Raw genomic sequence first — 18281 nt, forward strand, 5'->3', positions numbered from 1 at the left:
ATTACTAAGGGTACCTTCACACTTAGCAATGCAGCAGTGATCCGACCAGCGATCTGACCTGGTCAGGATCGCTGCTGCTTCGTTACATGGTCGCTGGTGAGCTGTCAAACAGGCAGATCTCACCAGCGACCAGTGAACAGCCCCCAGCCAGCAGCGACGTGCAAGCGACGCTGCGCTTGCACGGAGCCGCCGTCTGGAAGCTGCGGAGACTGGTAACTAAGGTAAAGATCGGGTATGGTTACCCGATGTTTACATTAGTTACCAGCGCACACCGCTTAGCTGTGTGAGCAGGGAGCAGGGAGCCGCGCACACTGAGCGCTGGCTCCTTGCTCTCCTAGCTACAGTACACATCGGGTTAATTAACCCGATGTGTAATGCAGCTACATGTGCAGAGAGCAGGGAGCCGCGCACACTGCTTAGCGCTGGCTCCTTGCTCTCCTAGCTGCTGTACACATCAGGTTAATTAACCCGATGTGTACAGCAGCTACATGTGCAGAGAGCCGGAGCCGGCAGCACAGGCAGCGTGAGAGCTGCAGAGGCTGGTAACTAAGGTAAATATCGGGTAACCACCTTGGTTACCCGATGTTTATCTTGGATACAGCTTACCTCAGCTGTCAGACGCCGGCTCCTGCTCCCTTCTCGCTTCATTTGTCGCTCTCTCGCTGTCACACACAGCGATCTGTGTGTCACAGCGGGAGAGCGCCTTTGAAGAAAACGAACCAGGGCTGTGTGTAACGAGCAGCGATCTCGCAGCAGGGGCCAGATCGCTGCTCATTGTCACACACAGCGAGATCGCTAATGAGGTCACTGCTGCATCACAAAAAGCGTGACTCAGCAGCGATCTCGGCAGTGAGCTCGCTGTGTGTGAAGCACCCCTAAGTGAATTGCTAGATGTGATGTAACTTACCTGTCTCACCCTTGTCTCTGGATATTTGAATATAGCTTGAAATCTAGCCAAGAACCCAGTCTTTTCCACCAATCGTGAAGACCCCAATGATCTGAATGGAGAGCTCAGGGGTATAAGAAGGAGGACTGTCCATTGCTCAAAGAGACTCTTGCTACATGCTACCAATCTAGGACCTGCGGATCCGATTGGCAAGCCATAACTAAACCTGGATTATAGCACTATATGGACTTCAGCATTGAATGCAAGGATTCGGCTGTTATACCAAGGACTACCTAAGGAAGGAATCCAGCTTGGGACAATCCAGTCATCTGACTACAGACTTTGCAGTCCTCAGCCAGCTTCCTAAATCTGGCGTTATTCCATTCTCGGTGGGTGCCCGCCGAAAGCGGGGTGCTGCTGGATTGGAGTAAGTAGCCCTGGAAGCTCTGAGGCACGAACATTCTAAATCCCTGGTGAGCCAGCGGAAGGGTGAGACTCTGTTGCCTGTTACATTTGTGTGTTTAGCTGCTTATGTGTTATGTGCCGTTAATATTTTGGGGATCCAATAAAGTCTTAATATTGTGATTCCCTCATCCTGTGTTGTCTGAGTAGTGTTCCACCCACGGTTAAGGAGGTCGGGCATTCAGTTGGGATGAGCCCTGGGCCATGCTGTCTCTATAAAGGCGGCCGGGCCAGCAGACGAGAGCACCAACTGGCCCCCGTGTCTCCACACCAAGTTCTTAGCCCCTACATTATGCTACTCTCAGATGAACAAGCAAAAACTTGGTGACTTTAAGTCAATGTGGTGGATATGACATCTATTTAAGAGAGGAGTAACTCAGCAGTAATGGGAAGAAAAACAATTGGGTATATTTATTATTGTGATTTGGTTTTGACTTTAGCAGAAACTGTGCCAATGTGTTGCATCTAATTTTAGACCTACTATATGTTTAAAATGCTGTCTGCAGCTTATCTGAAATGGGACTATGAAATCATGAGGCATGGATTAGCTTGAAAGAGTGGATTTTAAGATATGTCCATATATGACAACATTTTTACCCAAAACATTAGTCTAATCGCAAGCCAGACAAGAAGTTGTAAAGCTTGATGAAAGTGTTGTATTAAGGGCCTGTCCACTACTTCGAAAACCCCTTCTCATGCACCATGTGCACCCCCATAAAAATATAAAAGCCTGAACTCACCTCCAGTGCCGTATCGGAACTCATCATGACACGTGTGCCCTGTGTCCAATCAACGATGGCTTCTGTCACTCCACCTTCGGACACAATAGCAATGAACAGGAAGTGAGCAGCCAGCCACAGCACTGACTTCCTGTTAATTACTTAACCATCCAAATGCAGGTAGACAGAAAGCGGCGGTGATTGGACACGGGGCTCGTGTGTCATGATGAGTTGCAACACCACTGGGACCATGCCAGCCCCTTAGGTGAGTGTAGGCTTATTTATTTTTTTGGGGCGCACATGGGCAATGAGAAGGGGTTGTCCAAGTAGTGGATAATCCCTTTAAGTGCAATTTGTAACTGTCTAGTCTAACTTGACACTGTCTACATATTAGACAGGGTTGATCTCTCTGCCCGAATATTTGTATATGACAGGTCCTTTCTACATTTGACATTTGCACATTTTTATACTTTCCTCAATAAGTGGTGAACCTAGTAAAACCAATTACATCTGATGTTTTTCTTTTAACATTTGTACAAAATGAACCATTTTCCACACAATTTATTAATGAAAATTTATTGAAATCCTGAAATTGTGTGTGTATATATATATATTAAATATTTTTTTCTTTAAATACTTTTATTTTTTTTTTTACTTATATATAAAAAAAACACAAAGCAGAAACGTCTTTAAAATAAAGAGGATGTTGGCAAGTACACAAGAAGTGACGTTTACAGAGAATTCTTTTTCTTTGTAAAGAGCTACCTGCTGCTATAGTAATATTCTAACATAAACGGTTTATTACTCTTTTTTTTCTTTTTATCCCATACTTTTTATATTAACTGTGCCAGAAGGGGGCACAAATAATTAGTCTTCAAGGATTTTACATAATCTAATTACATATAGAAATAAAGAGTTAAAGATGCTTTTTCATGTTTATGAAGGAATATTAATATTTTGTTATGAAAATATTTAGGAATATCCCACCTATTCATCTGTCTAAATGGATTATTCTATCTACCTGATTTAGCAAAGACAATGTTGCAAAATTGAGTCCAATGGCTAATCAATATCGATAGAGAAGATGCTGGCTTCATTATACTGCAGGATTTTCTTTTCTGGAATGTTGAGCAGAGAGGAACCTGGGAGAGAAATACTAGAAGTAAAATATCAACAGAGGTTTGGAAAAGTAATAGGAGTAAAGGCACATCTGACCACAACAGAAGATTGGTACAATATAGTATAGGGATTATAAGGTTATTCTCGGATAAGCAGGAAATCAGCAAGGAAGAAAAAGAGAAATATAACCTGATTTATGGAAAAGTAAGGGCATTATGTAGGACTAGAGATGGGAGAAAGGAGGGAGAAGAGGCTGAAGAAAAACAAAATAATTAAACTGCTCATTCTGCTCAAAATTTATTAAAGGGAATTTGTCAGGAGGTTTTTTTTGTTAAGTAATCTAAATACAGCATTCTGTAAGAGTTAAAACAGAGAATTCAACCCTGTGTCTCATCACAAAGTGTGTTTTTGTTTATGTGTTATTTTAGCTTAAGCTACTTAGCTTTATCACTAGTCGGACCCAGCAGCGCGTGAACTCAGGTCCGGCTCGGCCCCCTTCTGTGACTGGCAGCTCCTGTCTTAGTCAGGTTCACTATGTAATTTCGCCGGAATTTTTTGGAGAGTATTAAAACTGTACATTTCTGGCAAGGTTATTGTATAAGTTATAAGAAAAACAATGTTTCCATTTGCCCTGACTCATACGAGGACGCCATATTGGATTTCACAAAATGGCTGACTTGACATCAATTTTCCTTTATATATATCAGCTTGTAAATAATATAAACATACCTGATTTTAATAAACATACATTTTCAGGGCAAAGAAATGCAAGGGTATCCAAATAAATACTCTACATTCAACTAAAATTATTTTTATTTATTTATTTGGTATTATTACTTGTTATACAAGTTGTCGTCCACAAACAATATACAGTATAATTTTTTTCATTTTTTGAGCCCCCAAGACTTTTTACATATCGCCACCATCACTGTCATCATCACTTTCATACTGGATCTGGGTGTCCTCGTGTGCCAGGTCTGGAAGCAGCGGTAAGGCTCCGATGTTAGTCAGTTGTTTGCTTTCGGACAACAGTGAGTTGTATCCTGCCCACACAGGAATATTGCTTGATGCTTTCTGTTGTTGCTGCATTCTGGAAACAACATTAGCAACAACCCATCCAAATTGTGATGGTTGGTTGGAACATGATGATTTCTTGCTTGTGACAAAGTCTTCTGTTCTCTTGGTATGCTGTGGTTTTGGCTTGTCACAGGGCTTTATATGTACATGGTATGGAGTGACAGAGAAAGTGTGGGCATCTGTTATGTTCAAGGATGGTGCAACAGGTTCTCCAACAACTTAAGCTTTTTGATATACAGCAGTTATAGTCCCATGTGTGGTTCCTTTCCCATCAGGAGTATCCTCTGCAAAGTCCGTGTTATCGACTGCAAATAACACAAAAGCGCCCTTCTTCAAGAATGGTGGAACGTACAGACCGTTTAACTGTCAGATGCTTTCTACAGTTAATAAGGAAAAGCATCGCAAATTTTACAAAGGCAGCCACGGATAAAAACACCATAGAAGACACCAGTGACATACAAGACGTTCCAGCTGAATTATACTCTGCCATCCGCTGGATCATGATAGGACCAATTGACAGCCTTGAAACTAAAATGAGGACCAATGTTGTTGACCGAGCATTACTCACTATGTGTCAGAACATCATGTATGGATTCAAATCCAACCGTCAGGTCAACTACAAGCCAAGAACAGAATCATCATTATTCAGGCAACACCAGGCACGAGAAAACCCACAGGTCCTGGGGCTGGCTCTGACTGTTCATCACAAAACCCGCGATAAGATGTTGATGAATCTTCTCAGTTCACATGGGTTTTGTGTCCCTTATGGCCGTACCCTACGAATGGAAACTGCTTTGGCCAATGTTGTTGTAGAAAGCACCCGACAGTTAAACGGTCTGTACGTTCCACCTTTCTTGAAGAAGCGTGGTTTTGTGTTTTTTGGAGTCGATAACATGGACTTTGCAGAGGATACTCTTGATGGGAAAGGAAACACACATGGAACTATAACTGCTGTATATAAAAAAGCAGATGTTGTTGGAGAACCTGTTGCACCACCCTTAAACATAACAGATGCCCACACTTTCTCTGTCACTCCATACCATGTACATATGAAGCCCTGTGACAAGCCAAAACCACAGCATACCAAGAGAACAGAAGACTTTGTCACAAGCAAGAAATCATCATGTTCCAACCTACTATTGCAATTTGGATGGGTTGTTGCTACTGTTGTTTCCAGAATGCAGCAACTACAGAAAGCATCGAGCAATATTCCTGTGTGGGCAGGATACAACTCACTGTTGTCCGAAAGCAAACGACTTACTAACATCGGAGCCTTACCGCTGCTTCCAGACCTGGCACACGAGGACACCCAGAACCAGTATGAAAGTGATGATGACAGTGATGGTGGCGATATGTAAAAAGTCTTGGGGGCTCAAAAAATTAAAAACATTATACTGTATATTGTTCATGGACGACAACTTGTATAATAAGTAATAATACCAAATAAATAAATAAAAATAATTTTTAGGAGGGGCGGAGCTAGACATGGCTGGGTAAAGACGTGCTTCTCTGGAGCTCCTTCTTATAATCCCCCATAACGCCGGCTATTATACATAAAATGGGCAAATCATCGGCCAAGAAGGGCAAGCCCTGTACCCCAGGACGGCCACCGGCACCCCTGAATAATATTGGTGCCTACTTTACCCGCTCCAAGGAATCGGGGGCAACCTCGCAGCCGGAGCAGGAATTGCGGCCTGCAGAATCTGAAATGGATCCTGCCCCTGTCCAGATGCCTGAGGACACAGCAACATCGGAGACCCGAAAGAAGGGTGAAACACCTGAGACCCCCCATGATGCGAGAGGACCCATCGGGAGACCCGCAGCAGCGGTGAGCAAGATACAAAGCCCTGCGGTGGGGGAATTAGTGAAGCTGCAGACGCCATTCCAAGATGGCGCTCACCTACCTGAACCGCAGCCCAAGGGTCTGGTGCTGGAAGACGGGACACTCGCAGCCGCGACCTCGCCTGCCTCACGCGCCGCAGCATCGCTGATGGGAGCGGTGAGTCCTCGCAGCCCACCCGCAGCTGGTGTCGGTGGGATTAGGGAGATCTCCGCGTGCGGCCGTGGATTGCACGCGAGATCAGGCCTGGGGGATGAGTCACCGCTCCAGCCTCAGACTCAGGGAGAGCAGGCTCCACGCAGAGCGGCTGAGGCCCAGACGGGAGCAGCAGATACCCCTAACAGACTGCCTGATCACAGGCCCCCAGTACAGGGCTGGAGGGGGGACCCGCTGACGAGGGCCCATATCAGTAGTGGCAACAACAACACAAGCCACACTTCCTTGCCAAGGGACACACAACCCCTGGGGGGTCCAGTGACTGGAGGGGGACCGCATGAATCCAGGGAGACGGCCACTGAGTTCTGGGGGGCGCCCCAGATGGAAATGCCCCCCACCTCACCCAATAGTTGGTGCACAGGATCCTCCTGGGCTGAGAGCCTGGGGGACACAGACGGGGTTACGGAAGGGGGTGTACTGATGCCCATGAATAAAGGGCCCATGGTATCAGGGGCAGCCCCACTTCATCTTGTAACCGTGTCACCATCATGGAGCGGCATAAATAATCCCCAAAGTACGCAGCAAATGATATACGGTCCAGCTGTTCAGAACTCTTTCTGTGCATACCCCAATATATCCTACGCTGCCGCCTCGACAAGTGAGGACCGCCCGGCGTCCTTGGCAGATCTGCGATCACTGCTGCAAGCGATCCCCACCAAGAATGACATTGCAGCACTGGCTAATCAAGTGGTGGCGGAATGTAAGCAAGAATTTATCCAACTGCGATCTGATCTTTCCTCACTCACCCATAGGGTTGATACCCTCACTGAGCAGCAATCAAATTCACAAATCTCCATACAATCTATCCAAGAGACAGTACAAAACCAGTCTAAGCAGCTATTTGCCCTTCAACAACACGTTGATGATCAGGAGAACAGAAATAGAAGGAACAATTTAAGAATTAGAGGCCTTCCTGAATCTATAGCTGCTCCTGACATCCCCGGCGTCCTCCGTTCCATTTTTAATAATTTGTTAAAGAAACCGCCGGGTGCCCCTCTAGAGCTCGATAGAGCACATAGGGCTCTACGTCCCCCAGATCCAGATGATCCCCGCCCAAGACATGTGGTCTGTAGGGTGCATTTCTTTGCAGCAAAGGAGGCTATTCTACAGGCAGCCAGGAAGAAACCAAACTTGTCATACAATGGATCTGCCATCCGCATAATGCCAGATCTCTCCAGGCACACTCTAGCCCAACGTGCTACTTTGAAGCCCCTTCTGGATGTTTTGAAAGAAAAGGGACTTCCGTTCCGGTGGGGGTTCCCATTCTCCTTGGCGGTGCAAAAAGACTCTCAATGGCGGGTCCTGCGCTCCCCGGAGGACCTCCCGGCGTTCATCAGGAGCTTGGGCCTACCCACAATCTCTATAGCAGCTTGGCCGACTACTCTGCTTCAGACCTGGACCCCCAGGGAAAGGATCACATCCACCAGACCAACCCCATTCCCGGGGCCCAATAGGGGCCTGCCTCCGGGAGGAGTACGGGGCCGTGGGGCAGGACGCTCTCGATACCCGACATAGAGAAGCCCTGAGGCCGTGTGCGCCTTTATGACTTATTCTACACACAGTTATTTACAACTAAGTGACTTTCATCTGCTGCGTTTAAGCCTATTCATTGCCCGTACTACATTAGCCATCAATTCCTTAGCCGGTGCTTATGGTTATCCTTAATGTTTTTAGTATATCCGGAGTTCTGTTTTGCTTTGCTATGTCTGACATCCTTTCTCCCCAAATAGGTTGGGATCCCCTGTCCTGCCAAGCAAAGGCGGATATGTTCCCTAGGAACGTTTGTTCGAATCTAGTTTATCATACAAGGTTTTGTGCTCTGATGTTCTCTTTGTCTTCTTCTTCGCTATACTCTTTTCTTTCAACCCTCTTCCTCCCTCCTCTCTTGGCGGCCGGGCTGATCGTGTTCGATCCCCTCTCTCATTTATCTTTAATGTCACACTCTCTTATAGATGGCGGACCTGACCATTGCCTCTTTTAACGCCAGGGGCCTCAATGTTCCGGAGAAACGAACACAGATCCTGTACCATTTCCATAAACAGAAGGTGAGCATGGTGTGTTTCCAGGAGACCCACTTCAAACAAGGGCATGCCCCCATTTTCAAAAATAAGTATTATCAGACATGGGTATCCTCAGACAACCCGGATTCCCGATCTAAAGGGGTGGCGATAGCCATCCATAACTCCCTCCCAAATCAAATCCTAAAATGTACGACTGATAGTCTTGGACAGTACATCATCCTCTCGATGAAGGTAGGGGATCAAACACTCACAGTCATTAACGCATATGCCCCAAACCAAAAGCAAGACAGCTTTGTCACCCGCCTGGTAGACGTTGCGGTCCCTCTGATACAGGGTACAGTGGTTCTGTGTGGCGACCTCAATGTCACCCTCGACCCCACATTGGACAACTCCAGGGGGAAATCTAACATTGCTTACAGCACGATCAAACGTATCAAAAAAGCTTTATTGCGTATTCAACTGTTCGACACCTGGAGACTGAAACACCCGTCCGACAGAGATTATAGTTTCTATTCCCATACTCAAGACTCATACAGTCGCATAGACTATATACTTTTACAACATAACGCTCTCCCCTGGATTCGACACACTGGGATGGACAACATACTATGGTCGGACCATGCTCCGGTCTATTGTACAATTGAGATACCCTCCCTCCAGGCCCCCGGGGGTTCGTGGCGGCTAAATGAGTCGTTGCTGCTGGATGAGCTCTGTGTTTCCGACGTTCAGACCTCTATCACGGGGTTCGTAGCAGACCACTTAACGGATGACACAGCCCCCACTTATAAGTGGGAAGCATTGAAATGTGTCATACGAGGTATTTTTATTAAGCATGGGTCCCGAATCAAAAAAGAACGGGCCCAAGATATAGTAACAGCCCTTCGTAGGGTTTCTGAACGTGAGCTTATCCACAAACGAGCACTATCGGCCACGAACTTACAGGCCCTTCTACAGGCTAGGATGGAGGTCAAAAAGTTGTTGGATTCCTCATATAAGCGCCTGATACAGGTAGGGAAAGGGAGGTTTTATGAGTTTGGAGATAAACCGGGCAGATTACTGGCCAACGCGTTGAGAGAGGGAAGAGCCCACACCCTTATACCTTGTATCAAGAACCCACGTGACGAGCTACTCTATGCCACCCCCGACATCTCCAACACGTTTCATGACTACTATTCCAAGCTATATAATTTACCTGTCGAATCCTCTGAGTCGAGTGCTGAATGCCCCTCAATGCCCTCACCCTTTAAGCGCCTTGGTAGCTCCACAATTGAGGACCTGGAAAGTCCATTTTTATTGAATGAATTGTTGATGGTGATCCGTGACACACCGGGTAATAAGAGTCCTGGACCTGATGGATTCCCCGCTAAATTTTATAAAGCCTTCTCGGAACAGCTAGCACCCTTAATGCTCCTCTCTTTCAACTCAATCTCAGACTCGGTCCCTTTCCCGCACCATTCAACCACTGCCCATATTTCTTTGATTCGTAAGGCTGGAAAGGACCCCACAATATGTAGCAGTTTCAGACCGATATCACTCCTTAATGTAGATTTAAAAATCTATGCCAAGCTTTTGGCAAATAGACTGGGCCCTTTGCTTCCTGACCTGATCCATCCAGACCAGGTCGGGTTTGTCCAGGGCAGAGAAGCTAGGGACAATACTATAAAGACCTTAGACTTAGTCCAACATGCGCACACTAAAAAACTCTCCTTGATGTTATTATCTTTGGATGCTGAGAAGGCCTTCGACAGAGTCTCATGGCAGTCACTTTCACAGACATTGGAGCATATGGGTCTGGGACCCATTTGCTCCTCTAAGATTATGGCTTTATATCACTCTCCGACTGCATATATTAAGATTAATGGCACTCTGTCGAGGCCCTTCCCCATCCGGAACGGGACCCTGCAAGGATGCCCCCTATCACCTTTATTATACGTATTAGTAATGGAACACTTACTGTCGGCCATTAGGGCTAACCCGGATATTCAGGGCATTCGGGTTGCCAACCGGGAACATAAATGTGCCGCGTTTGCCGATGATCTCCTTATTTATTTATGTAACCCTCTTACGTCCCTCCCGTCCCTGCTAGTGGAGCTAAACCGCTTTAGTAAATGGTCCAACTTCAAAATCAATTTTGACAAGTCGGAGGCGTTGAATATCTCTCTGCCCCACACAATGGTAAACGCCCTAAAACCAAGCTTTCCCTTTAAATGGCCATCCCATGGTAGCATTGAATACCTGGGCATAAAGATTCCCTCCGACCTAACTAGGCTCTTTCAATTAAACTATCAAACTTTTCTGTCAAGACTCGAGGGAGACCTAGCCTCATGGCAAAAAGGCACTCTTTCGTGGTTTGGAAGGATTGGCGCTCTCAGGATGACCGCCCTGCCGCGATTACTATACCTGGTTCAGACGGTTCCGGTATATATCCCGGCAGCATATTGGGCCAAGATGCAACGCATATTTAACCAATTTGTCTGGTCCAAAAAACGCGCTCGCTTGAGATGCAGCGTCTTAACCAGGACCAAAAACGCGGGGGGAACAGGTCTGCCCGATTGTAGGCGATATTATATGGCAGCCGCTTATGCCAGGGTCTTGGACCTTTTGCACTGCTCTAGGTCTAAGCTCTGGGTCTGCCTGGCACAGGATCTGTGCCCTTTATCGACATCGACCTTGCCGTGGACCTGGCCCCTCCTCACCAAACATAAAATTGAGATGTCCTATAGTACCAAACAAACACTACGAACGATACACTCTATATCATCTCGCAACCTCATGATCCAGCCTAGGGGACCCCTTATGCCACTAACTGACAACCTGGAGTTTCTACCGGGAGCGTCGTCTAACAACTTTCTGGGACGCACGAAACTAAACCCCCTGAGATTAAACCAGGTAGCTTCGGGAGGATCCCTCCTTCCACTCCCAGAGATTGTAGAGAACCGCAATTTCAAACTGCGGTTCCACTTTGAATATGCCCAGCTCAAACATTTCATAACCTCCCAGGACATTGACATAGCCCACCACTTGCCCCAAACGCCTTTTGAAAACCTTTGTAGTGGGTCCTCTGATGCACGCCATGCAATCTCAAAGGTGTACAAATGTATGACGAACGCGGCGGAGACGTCTCCCCCCCGCTTCTGTGCGGCATGGGAAGCGGAGCTCGGCCAGACTTTCCCTGGGAATCAGTGGAAACGTTGTTTCCGTTTGACCCACAGGTCCGTGGTGGCCACCAGGATGCAAGAAACCAGCTATAAAATACTTTCTAGATGGTATAGGGTCCCAGCATCTCTTCATGCATGGTATCCCGAAATTCCTGACACGTGCTGGCGCTGTGGAGCGCAGGGGGGCACTATGTCGCATATCTGGTGGTACTGCCCGAGCTTGTCGGCCTTTTGGAATAAAATACTGGTGGCCATTCATGAGGTCACCGGGGTCGTGGTCCCGAGTCGCCCAGAGGCGGTATTATTGTACATCTTTAATGTATCCGAAAAGGTCTATAAAAATTCTATCCTAGGCCATCTTCTCCAGGCAGCCAAGACAGTGATCCCACGACGATGGAAGGACTCTGCTCCCCCTTCGTTGGAAGAGTGGGTAATGGAGGTAAATGTGATCCACCGTATGGAGGTGGTGATGGCCCAGTCACGCGGGCAGACAGTGGAGACAGCCACCAAATGGTTCCAGTGGGAATCTTTTCTGTCTAGTAAAAAATTCTTGGATCTAATGTAACTCCTGAAGAACAAGCACCCCGGCCCCCTCTCTTCTTCAGACGACATACACCATCTTTTCGAATGGTCTTGGTCCAGCGGACAGTGTATTAGCCCCGGTCACCGCGCTCTACTTTCTGTTTTTCCTCCTTTCTCTCCGACTTACGCTATCTTTCCTACATCTCATGACTGCTACGCTTTTCTGTCTTTCCTCTCTGTGTTACTGGTTTTTACTGGTTTTAACGGTTTAAAATGAGGACCCATGTGTCACCGCAATGACTGATAATCCATTATGACTCTAATGACAGGTTAATATTGTCCAGATGTTTGATGAAAACTGTCTATCATTACATGGTCTCATGTTCTTTTATTGTATGCATATGAAAATTTAATAAAAAATTTTAAATTGGAAAAAAAAAATAAAAATAATTTTTAGTTGAATGTAGAGTATTTATTTGGATACCCTTGCAGTTCTTTGCCCTGAAAATGTATGTTTATTAAAATCAAGTATGTTTATATTATTTACAAGCTGATATATATAAAGGAAAATTGATGTCAAGTCAGCCATTTTGTGAAATCCAATATGGCGTCCGCATATGAGTCAGGGAAAATGGAAACATTGTTTTTCTTATTGCTTATACAATAACCTTTCCAGAAATGTATAGCTTTCATACTCTCCAAAAAATTCCGACGAGGGTCGAAATTGAAACATAGTGACCCTGACTATCTATGGAAATGTACACTACAAGCCTGGTGTGGGTGGGAGCAGCTCTCTCGGCTCTGCTACATGCAAAATCTAAAATCTTTGATTGTGTCAGAACGGCTGCACCCTGTAATCTAAGTGATCCATCCTTGGATTCAGGGCCTCTTTGCCTACATCATGCTGCTCTCAGATGAGGTAGCAAAAACCTGCTGACACATTGCCTTTTAAATGAGCCACGGTAGTTAGAGAAGATCAAGGAATCCAAAATGACTCCTTTAATTTGATTTTATGAGCTAAAATTAAAAATACAACAAATGCCTTGCTGCAGTTACAGGCTTACAGAGCGCGACATACCTCTGGCAGAGAAATGGTGAATAAAGCTGAAATCTCCCCAATTCATTTTTAATGTAACAGAAAGTAATGGCTCCAGCAGGATCAGTCTCCTCCAGTCAGATGGCTCCCTGCTTTAGGAGAACCACTTGGTGAAGTAGTGTCTGTGCACACAGGAATAAAGCAAGATGCTAGCTGGATATCACACCGCTGATCTGTAACTCAGCAGCAATAAGGCACTCTCCAATACGAGTGTCTGCATTGCACAACCCATGCCAAGGCAGTGCCTTATTGCAACAAGGAAAGCGCATATTTTGAAATTGGCATGAGGCTACAGTTATGGCATGCCCCATGTCTCAGATGCGTTTTCTTAGCGGACAGTATGGGGCTCCCCAAGGTTCATTCCCGTTCAATTGACTCCATTGGGGAAGTGAAGGCACAAGGACAAAATGTTACATAATATTGCTTATGCAGGCAAGTATTAATGTGCTTGCCTTCATGTCCCACTAGCTAACCACACAAACACACACACACACACACACACACACACACACACACACACTAGGTGGAATGAAAGGTGTATCCCAATGAATAATGTGCTTTCAAACTCATGAGACAAGTACTAGAGAATCTTACCTCTCATAGATATCTCTAGGAAATTAACTGTTTGTGCCACTGGCAATGACTGGAGGCTACAAAACATTTGATCAATACAGAACACTGATGAAAATGGTGTCCAGATAAAGCAGGTGCCTTATTGCAAGGGGCAGGTCATTCCCACCATTAAACGAGGACACTTGACTTTAACGTCTGAAGGAGTGTTTATGCCAACTTATACCTTCCAGTCACTTTAATCCTTATTCATTGCTAAAAGATCTGCAAAGCTGTTTTGATTTACAATTAAACCAAAGTCAAGGATCTAAAACTAGAGGAATTTGTAGATTTGTGACAGCTAGGAAAGCATACAGCAGAATGTCATACATACATTTTAGCAATTCTTTAGTCATCATAAAAAGGCAATTTCCATTTGCAACCTCATGATAAATTGCTGTTAGCTAATCAGTCCTTTAGCGGCTTGAGAACACCATATCTTTTGATCGTATAGATGTAATAATCTTTTACGTTGATTGCACCATTGTTGTTAGAATGTGCTGTACAAATGCCAAGTTATTTATAATTGGTGGCAAAATTAATTATTAGCCTGCCAACTACCCTTTCACTACAGTATGCAATCTCAAAAATATTCTACGTGTCTCTTGTTGGGAACAATCTGCAGATCTCTAGCAATAGAAAAGGTCATAGATTACAAGGGAGTTTTGAGTGGAAGGGTAGGTCCTCTACACCAGCAGCACTTGCTCCAAATGTAAATTCTGCAGATCCTTTTTGAGGCAACGTGGTGTGGCCTCTTAGATCTTGACTTCCTCCTCTAGGAAATAAAGTAAAGTCTGGAGTGAACTGCTGGGGAAAATGTGGTGACCCTGGTGCTGGCTGAGGCAAAGAAGGTTGAGAAACAGAAATGGGACGACCATCTTGCCTAAGTCTATTAAGGGGCAGAGCATTGCAGTTGCTTGGATGGGACACAATGGGAGCTATTTGAGGAAGGAGAAGAGACCTGGAAGAACCACAGACCTGAGTGGTTCGGCTTGGGCCTGGGCTTAATGCTAAAGGTGAACTCCCAGGAGAGTCTGATCTCTGAAGTGGAGGTGGTAACACCCATAATGGCTCTGAAGCTCCAGGTAAAGGCCGACCCGGTGATTGGGCTTTCAAGCCTATTGATTGTCTAAAAGTGGGACTTGGGAGTTGCTGGTCAGAGTGTGATAGTCTTGGTTGACAAGGGGATTCTACTTGTCCTAGAGACCACTGTGATGTGTCAAAAGCAGCTGGAGTTGAGCTGGTAGGAAATAGCTTTTGTGGTGGACCCTTGTCAAAATATGGTACATTATATGGTGGCCTGGGACTCACACAGGCTGCTGCAGAAAAACCCGCCAGTTGATGAACATGATAAGAAGATTGCTGCGACAATGGGGCCTCAGCTCCTGCTATGTGTAAAGAAAAAGGTTGTCTCTGCAAATGTTGGAATTGCCGAGCTGTTACTCCTAATGCAGAATTCGGCGGTCGGAAGATGTTAGCTGGTATCCGCTGGTGAGTTAAAGGTATAGCAACTGATGTAGTAGCAGCTGCTGCTTGCACAGGTGCTTGAACGAGAGGTGTCCATATTACAGGAGTTGGAGGAGTTGGAGCAGAGTCTGCCTCTGAAAATGTGCAGCGGGGTCCCTGGGCCATCTCACGGTCATGTTGTACAATCTGCTGAATAATCTCATTTTCATGGTAGTTCAGCACCCCTGACCGAAGGTCATGCTGCACCTTGTGTAGGAGAAGAGAATTCTTTTTACCTGAAATAAAGACACATTTCTGTCAACAAAATAAACACCATAGACTGTCACCTAACAGCACATGAGTTCTAAGTTTGAATACTGTACAAGAACTTAAAGAATGTGCTTAAAGTTTGTACAATGTCACTTTTAACTGTCTATTCTCTATCTGTGCCCCATCCCACATCTCTCATGTCAGTTGATGATTTTACAATGTATTGCAACAAACAAAATGGCACTATTAGAAACAGCATTTATGTACAGTCTACAACCCCTTTTCTACAATTGCCTGGTTCTCTTCTCTAGTCGCTTACTTCCACAACTTAAAGGGAAACTCTAAACTTATTCAAGCTGCCTGAGCCACAGATGCATCATTCCAGCCGTATATATAAATATATTTCACTCTGACACACTTCTACCTTTTCCCTTAAATGACAGGCCTCTCACTATTTGTCTGTATATGGAGAGACCTGTCAGTCAAGTATAATATAGTGTAGAGAAAGGCCCTGTCTTTTGGACTAGTCATACTGGTCTCACCGTCCCTGGCCAACATTTTAAAGTATGTTTTCTTTAAAATGCTATAGCATTTCAGAGTGACATATAGATGGCTGTAATAACAAAGCGAGTCTCAGATTCATTCCTGTGGAACTGATCCAGAGTAAACAAACTTTGCTGGAATTACGGAGCAGATCCCTGATCCATGCAGTATGTGATTCAGGCAGCATAAATCAGCTAAGAGGCTCCCATTAAATGACGAAAGGCTTTCCACAATATTCTCCAAACCACACCTCATCATCTGCACTATCAAACCAATTGCATCACAATTCCATTCCCAATCTTACAACTCTGCTAACCACGGCACTAACAATCTTGCTACTTGTCTTTACTTACTCTTTTATTGTAATAAAAAAAAACTGCATCCAACAGCTACAAAACTTGTTCATATGAAAAACAAGTTCTCTATAATACATGAGACAAAATAGTAAAATTCACAATCAAAGATAAAGAAGGTGAAGAATGAATTTTGATATTTAAGTATCCAACCCATCCTTAAAAAGGGTGTACGACAAACAAAGTTAACTTTAATCAATAGATCTTAGAATCAAAATAAGTTCCACAACTGGATGAGTTAAAAAATGTTCCTGTGCTGAGATAATCCTATAAATGTGTCCCTGTTATGTGCTGTGTAATGGCCGTGTCTGACCGTACAGGGAAATGGTCTGATCACAGCGTTTGGCTGGGGGAGGAAGCAATAGAGTATACAGGCAGGACAGCACAGGATTACAGCTGGCTCTTTCATTGAAGTAAAATATTGTTTAAAAACAAGCATGGAAATGTTTTCCCTCACAAAAAGAGCTAGCTGTGATCCCATGCTGTCCTGTCTGTATATTCCCTTTTACTTCCTCCCCTTCCCAGGAGCTGTCGTATGATCAGGCCATCCTGTACGGTCAGACACAGAACATTTTTTTTACACACATGCAATTGTTAAACTTATTATTATAAGATCTATTGATTATAATGATTTTTTTTGTAGGAAAACCCCTTTCAGAATTCATTCCCAAACCTACTCTTTGACCTCCTGAAGTTTAATATTACTCTTGAATGCAGAATTCAAGTGGCCATCAGAAATTCTAATTTCTAAAACAACATAGACAAAATTTCTCTTGCAAGCATTTACTCTTTCCTTATATTTGAATTACTAATAATGCAGTAAATTGGTGAAAATGTTGAGCTATAAATGATTGATAGTTCTGGTAAAGGAGTTGAATGGCTTTGGTAAAATTATGAATTCTTGTCCATGTTGAGGATTAGAAATCAAAAGAGGAAAATAGAGATAGCACATTTCATATAAACATTTCCTTATATAGGCTCAGGTATAATTAATAATGAGCTTAATTGTGGTAATCTTATCTGTTACTAATGTTGACAAATGTATTGGCATTTTGTAATTATTGGTTATGGCCAAAATGAAAATAACTCACCGATTCGGTCCAAGCGGTCTAGTGCTACACTTTCAAATGCCCGCCTCATCATTGGATACTCCTCCAGAACCTCATTAAAGTGGTCTACACTCAGTGAGTACAATCGACAATATGTGTCAGCTTTTACACTTGCAGTTCTCCTTCCTCTTGTCAGCAGGCAGATTTCTGAAATATGTGTTTTAAAACATATCAGTTATCATTACTAATAACAACTGTCACTAAACTCAAATGGAAACATTTTTCTAAGTATGTAAGAACTTGTAGACTGTTTGTAGCAATTTACATGTCTTGGACCTGAACACAGACTTTTACCTATATGTCTAGTTCCTGTTCGGGTTTGTCATCCGAATAACTCTTGTTGTCAGGCTTTATCAGTGTTGGCACTTTCAGCTCCATCACAGCCATGTCAGGTATTGGCATGGATGTGACTGGCTGATACATCAGTTGGAAAATAAAAAATTAAAAAAGTCACTGTTGGTGCCATGAGAACCACCAGCTGTGACCTCAGATGACCTCACTGATGTCACCGCTTCTCATAGCAAGGAGCTCCCATGGTACCCTCAGTGTGTTCCAGATGCTGCAGTGAGTGATCGTGTTTTCCACTGTCACTGTTTATTGCAGCTTCCGGATGTAGCAGAACTGAGGATCGTAGTGGGACATCGTTGTGGATTATGTTGGACCAGCGAAGATGTTTTTGGGGTTAGTAAAGGGGTGAAAGAAAGTGTCTGTGTTTTTTATTTCAAATAAAGAATTTTTCTGGATTTGTGTCTATTTCTTTTGACTTATAGGGTTAGTAATGGGGTGTCTTATAGACACCTCACCATTACTAACCTAGGCCTTAATGGTGAGGTGA

At 44.5% G+C, this 18281-nt stretch overlaps 1 protein-coding gene across 1 annotated transcript in view; it reads right to left on the bottom strand.

The window, feature by feature from the left end:
- Positions 1-12692: 12692 nt before the first annotated feature.
- HCN4 (hyperpolarization activated cyclic nucleotide gated potassium channel 4) overlaps positions 12693-18281 on the bottom strand; it is a 337166-nt gene continuing 331577 nt past the window's right edge. Inside the window, exons 7-8 of the mRNA XM_075345552.1 lie at positions 17429-17593; positions 12693-15467 (exon numbers count right to left, since the gene is read on the bottom strand). Of these exons, the coding sequence (XP_075201667.1) occupies positions 14371-15467; positions 17429-17593 (1262 nt within the window). The 3' untranslated portion in view covers positions 12693-14370. The remainder of the gene's footprint in view (positions 15468-17428; positions 17594-18281) is intronic.

The sequence above is a fragment of the Anomaloglossus baeobatrachus genome, chromosome 4, assembly GCF_048569485.1.
Source record: "Anomaloglossus baeobatrachus isolate aAnoBae1 chromosome 4, aAnoBae1.hap1, whole genome shotgun sequence".
Lineage (NCBI taxonomy): Eukaryota > Metazoa > Chordata > Amphibia > Anura > Aromobatidae > Anomaloglossus > Anomaloglossus baeobatrachus.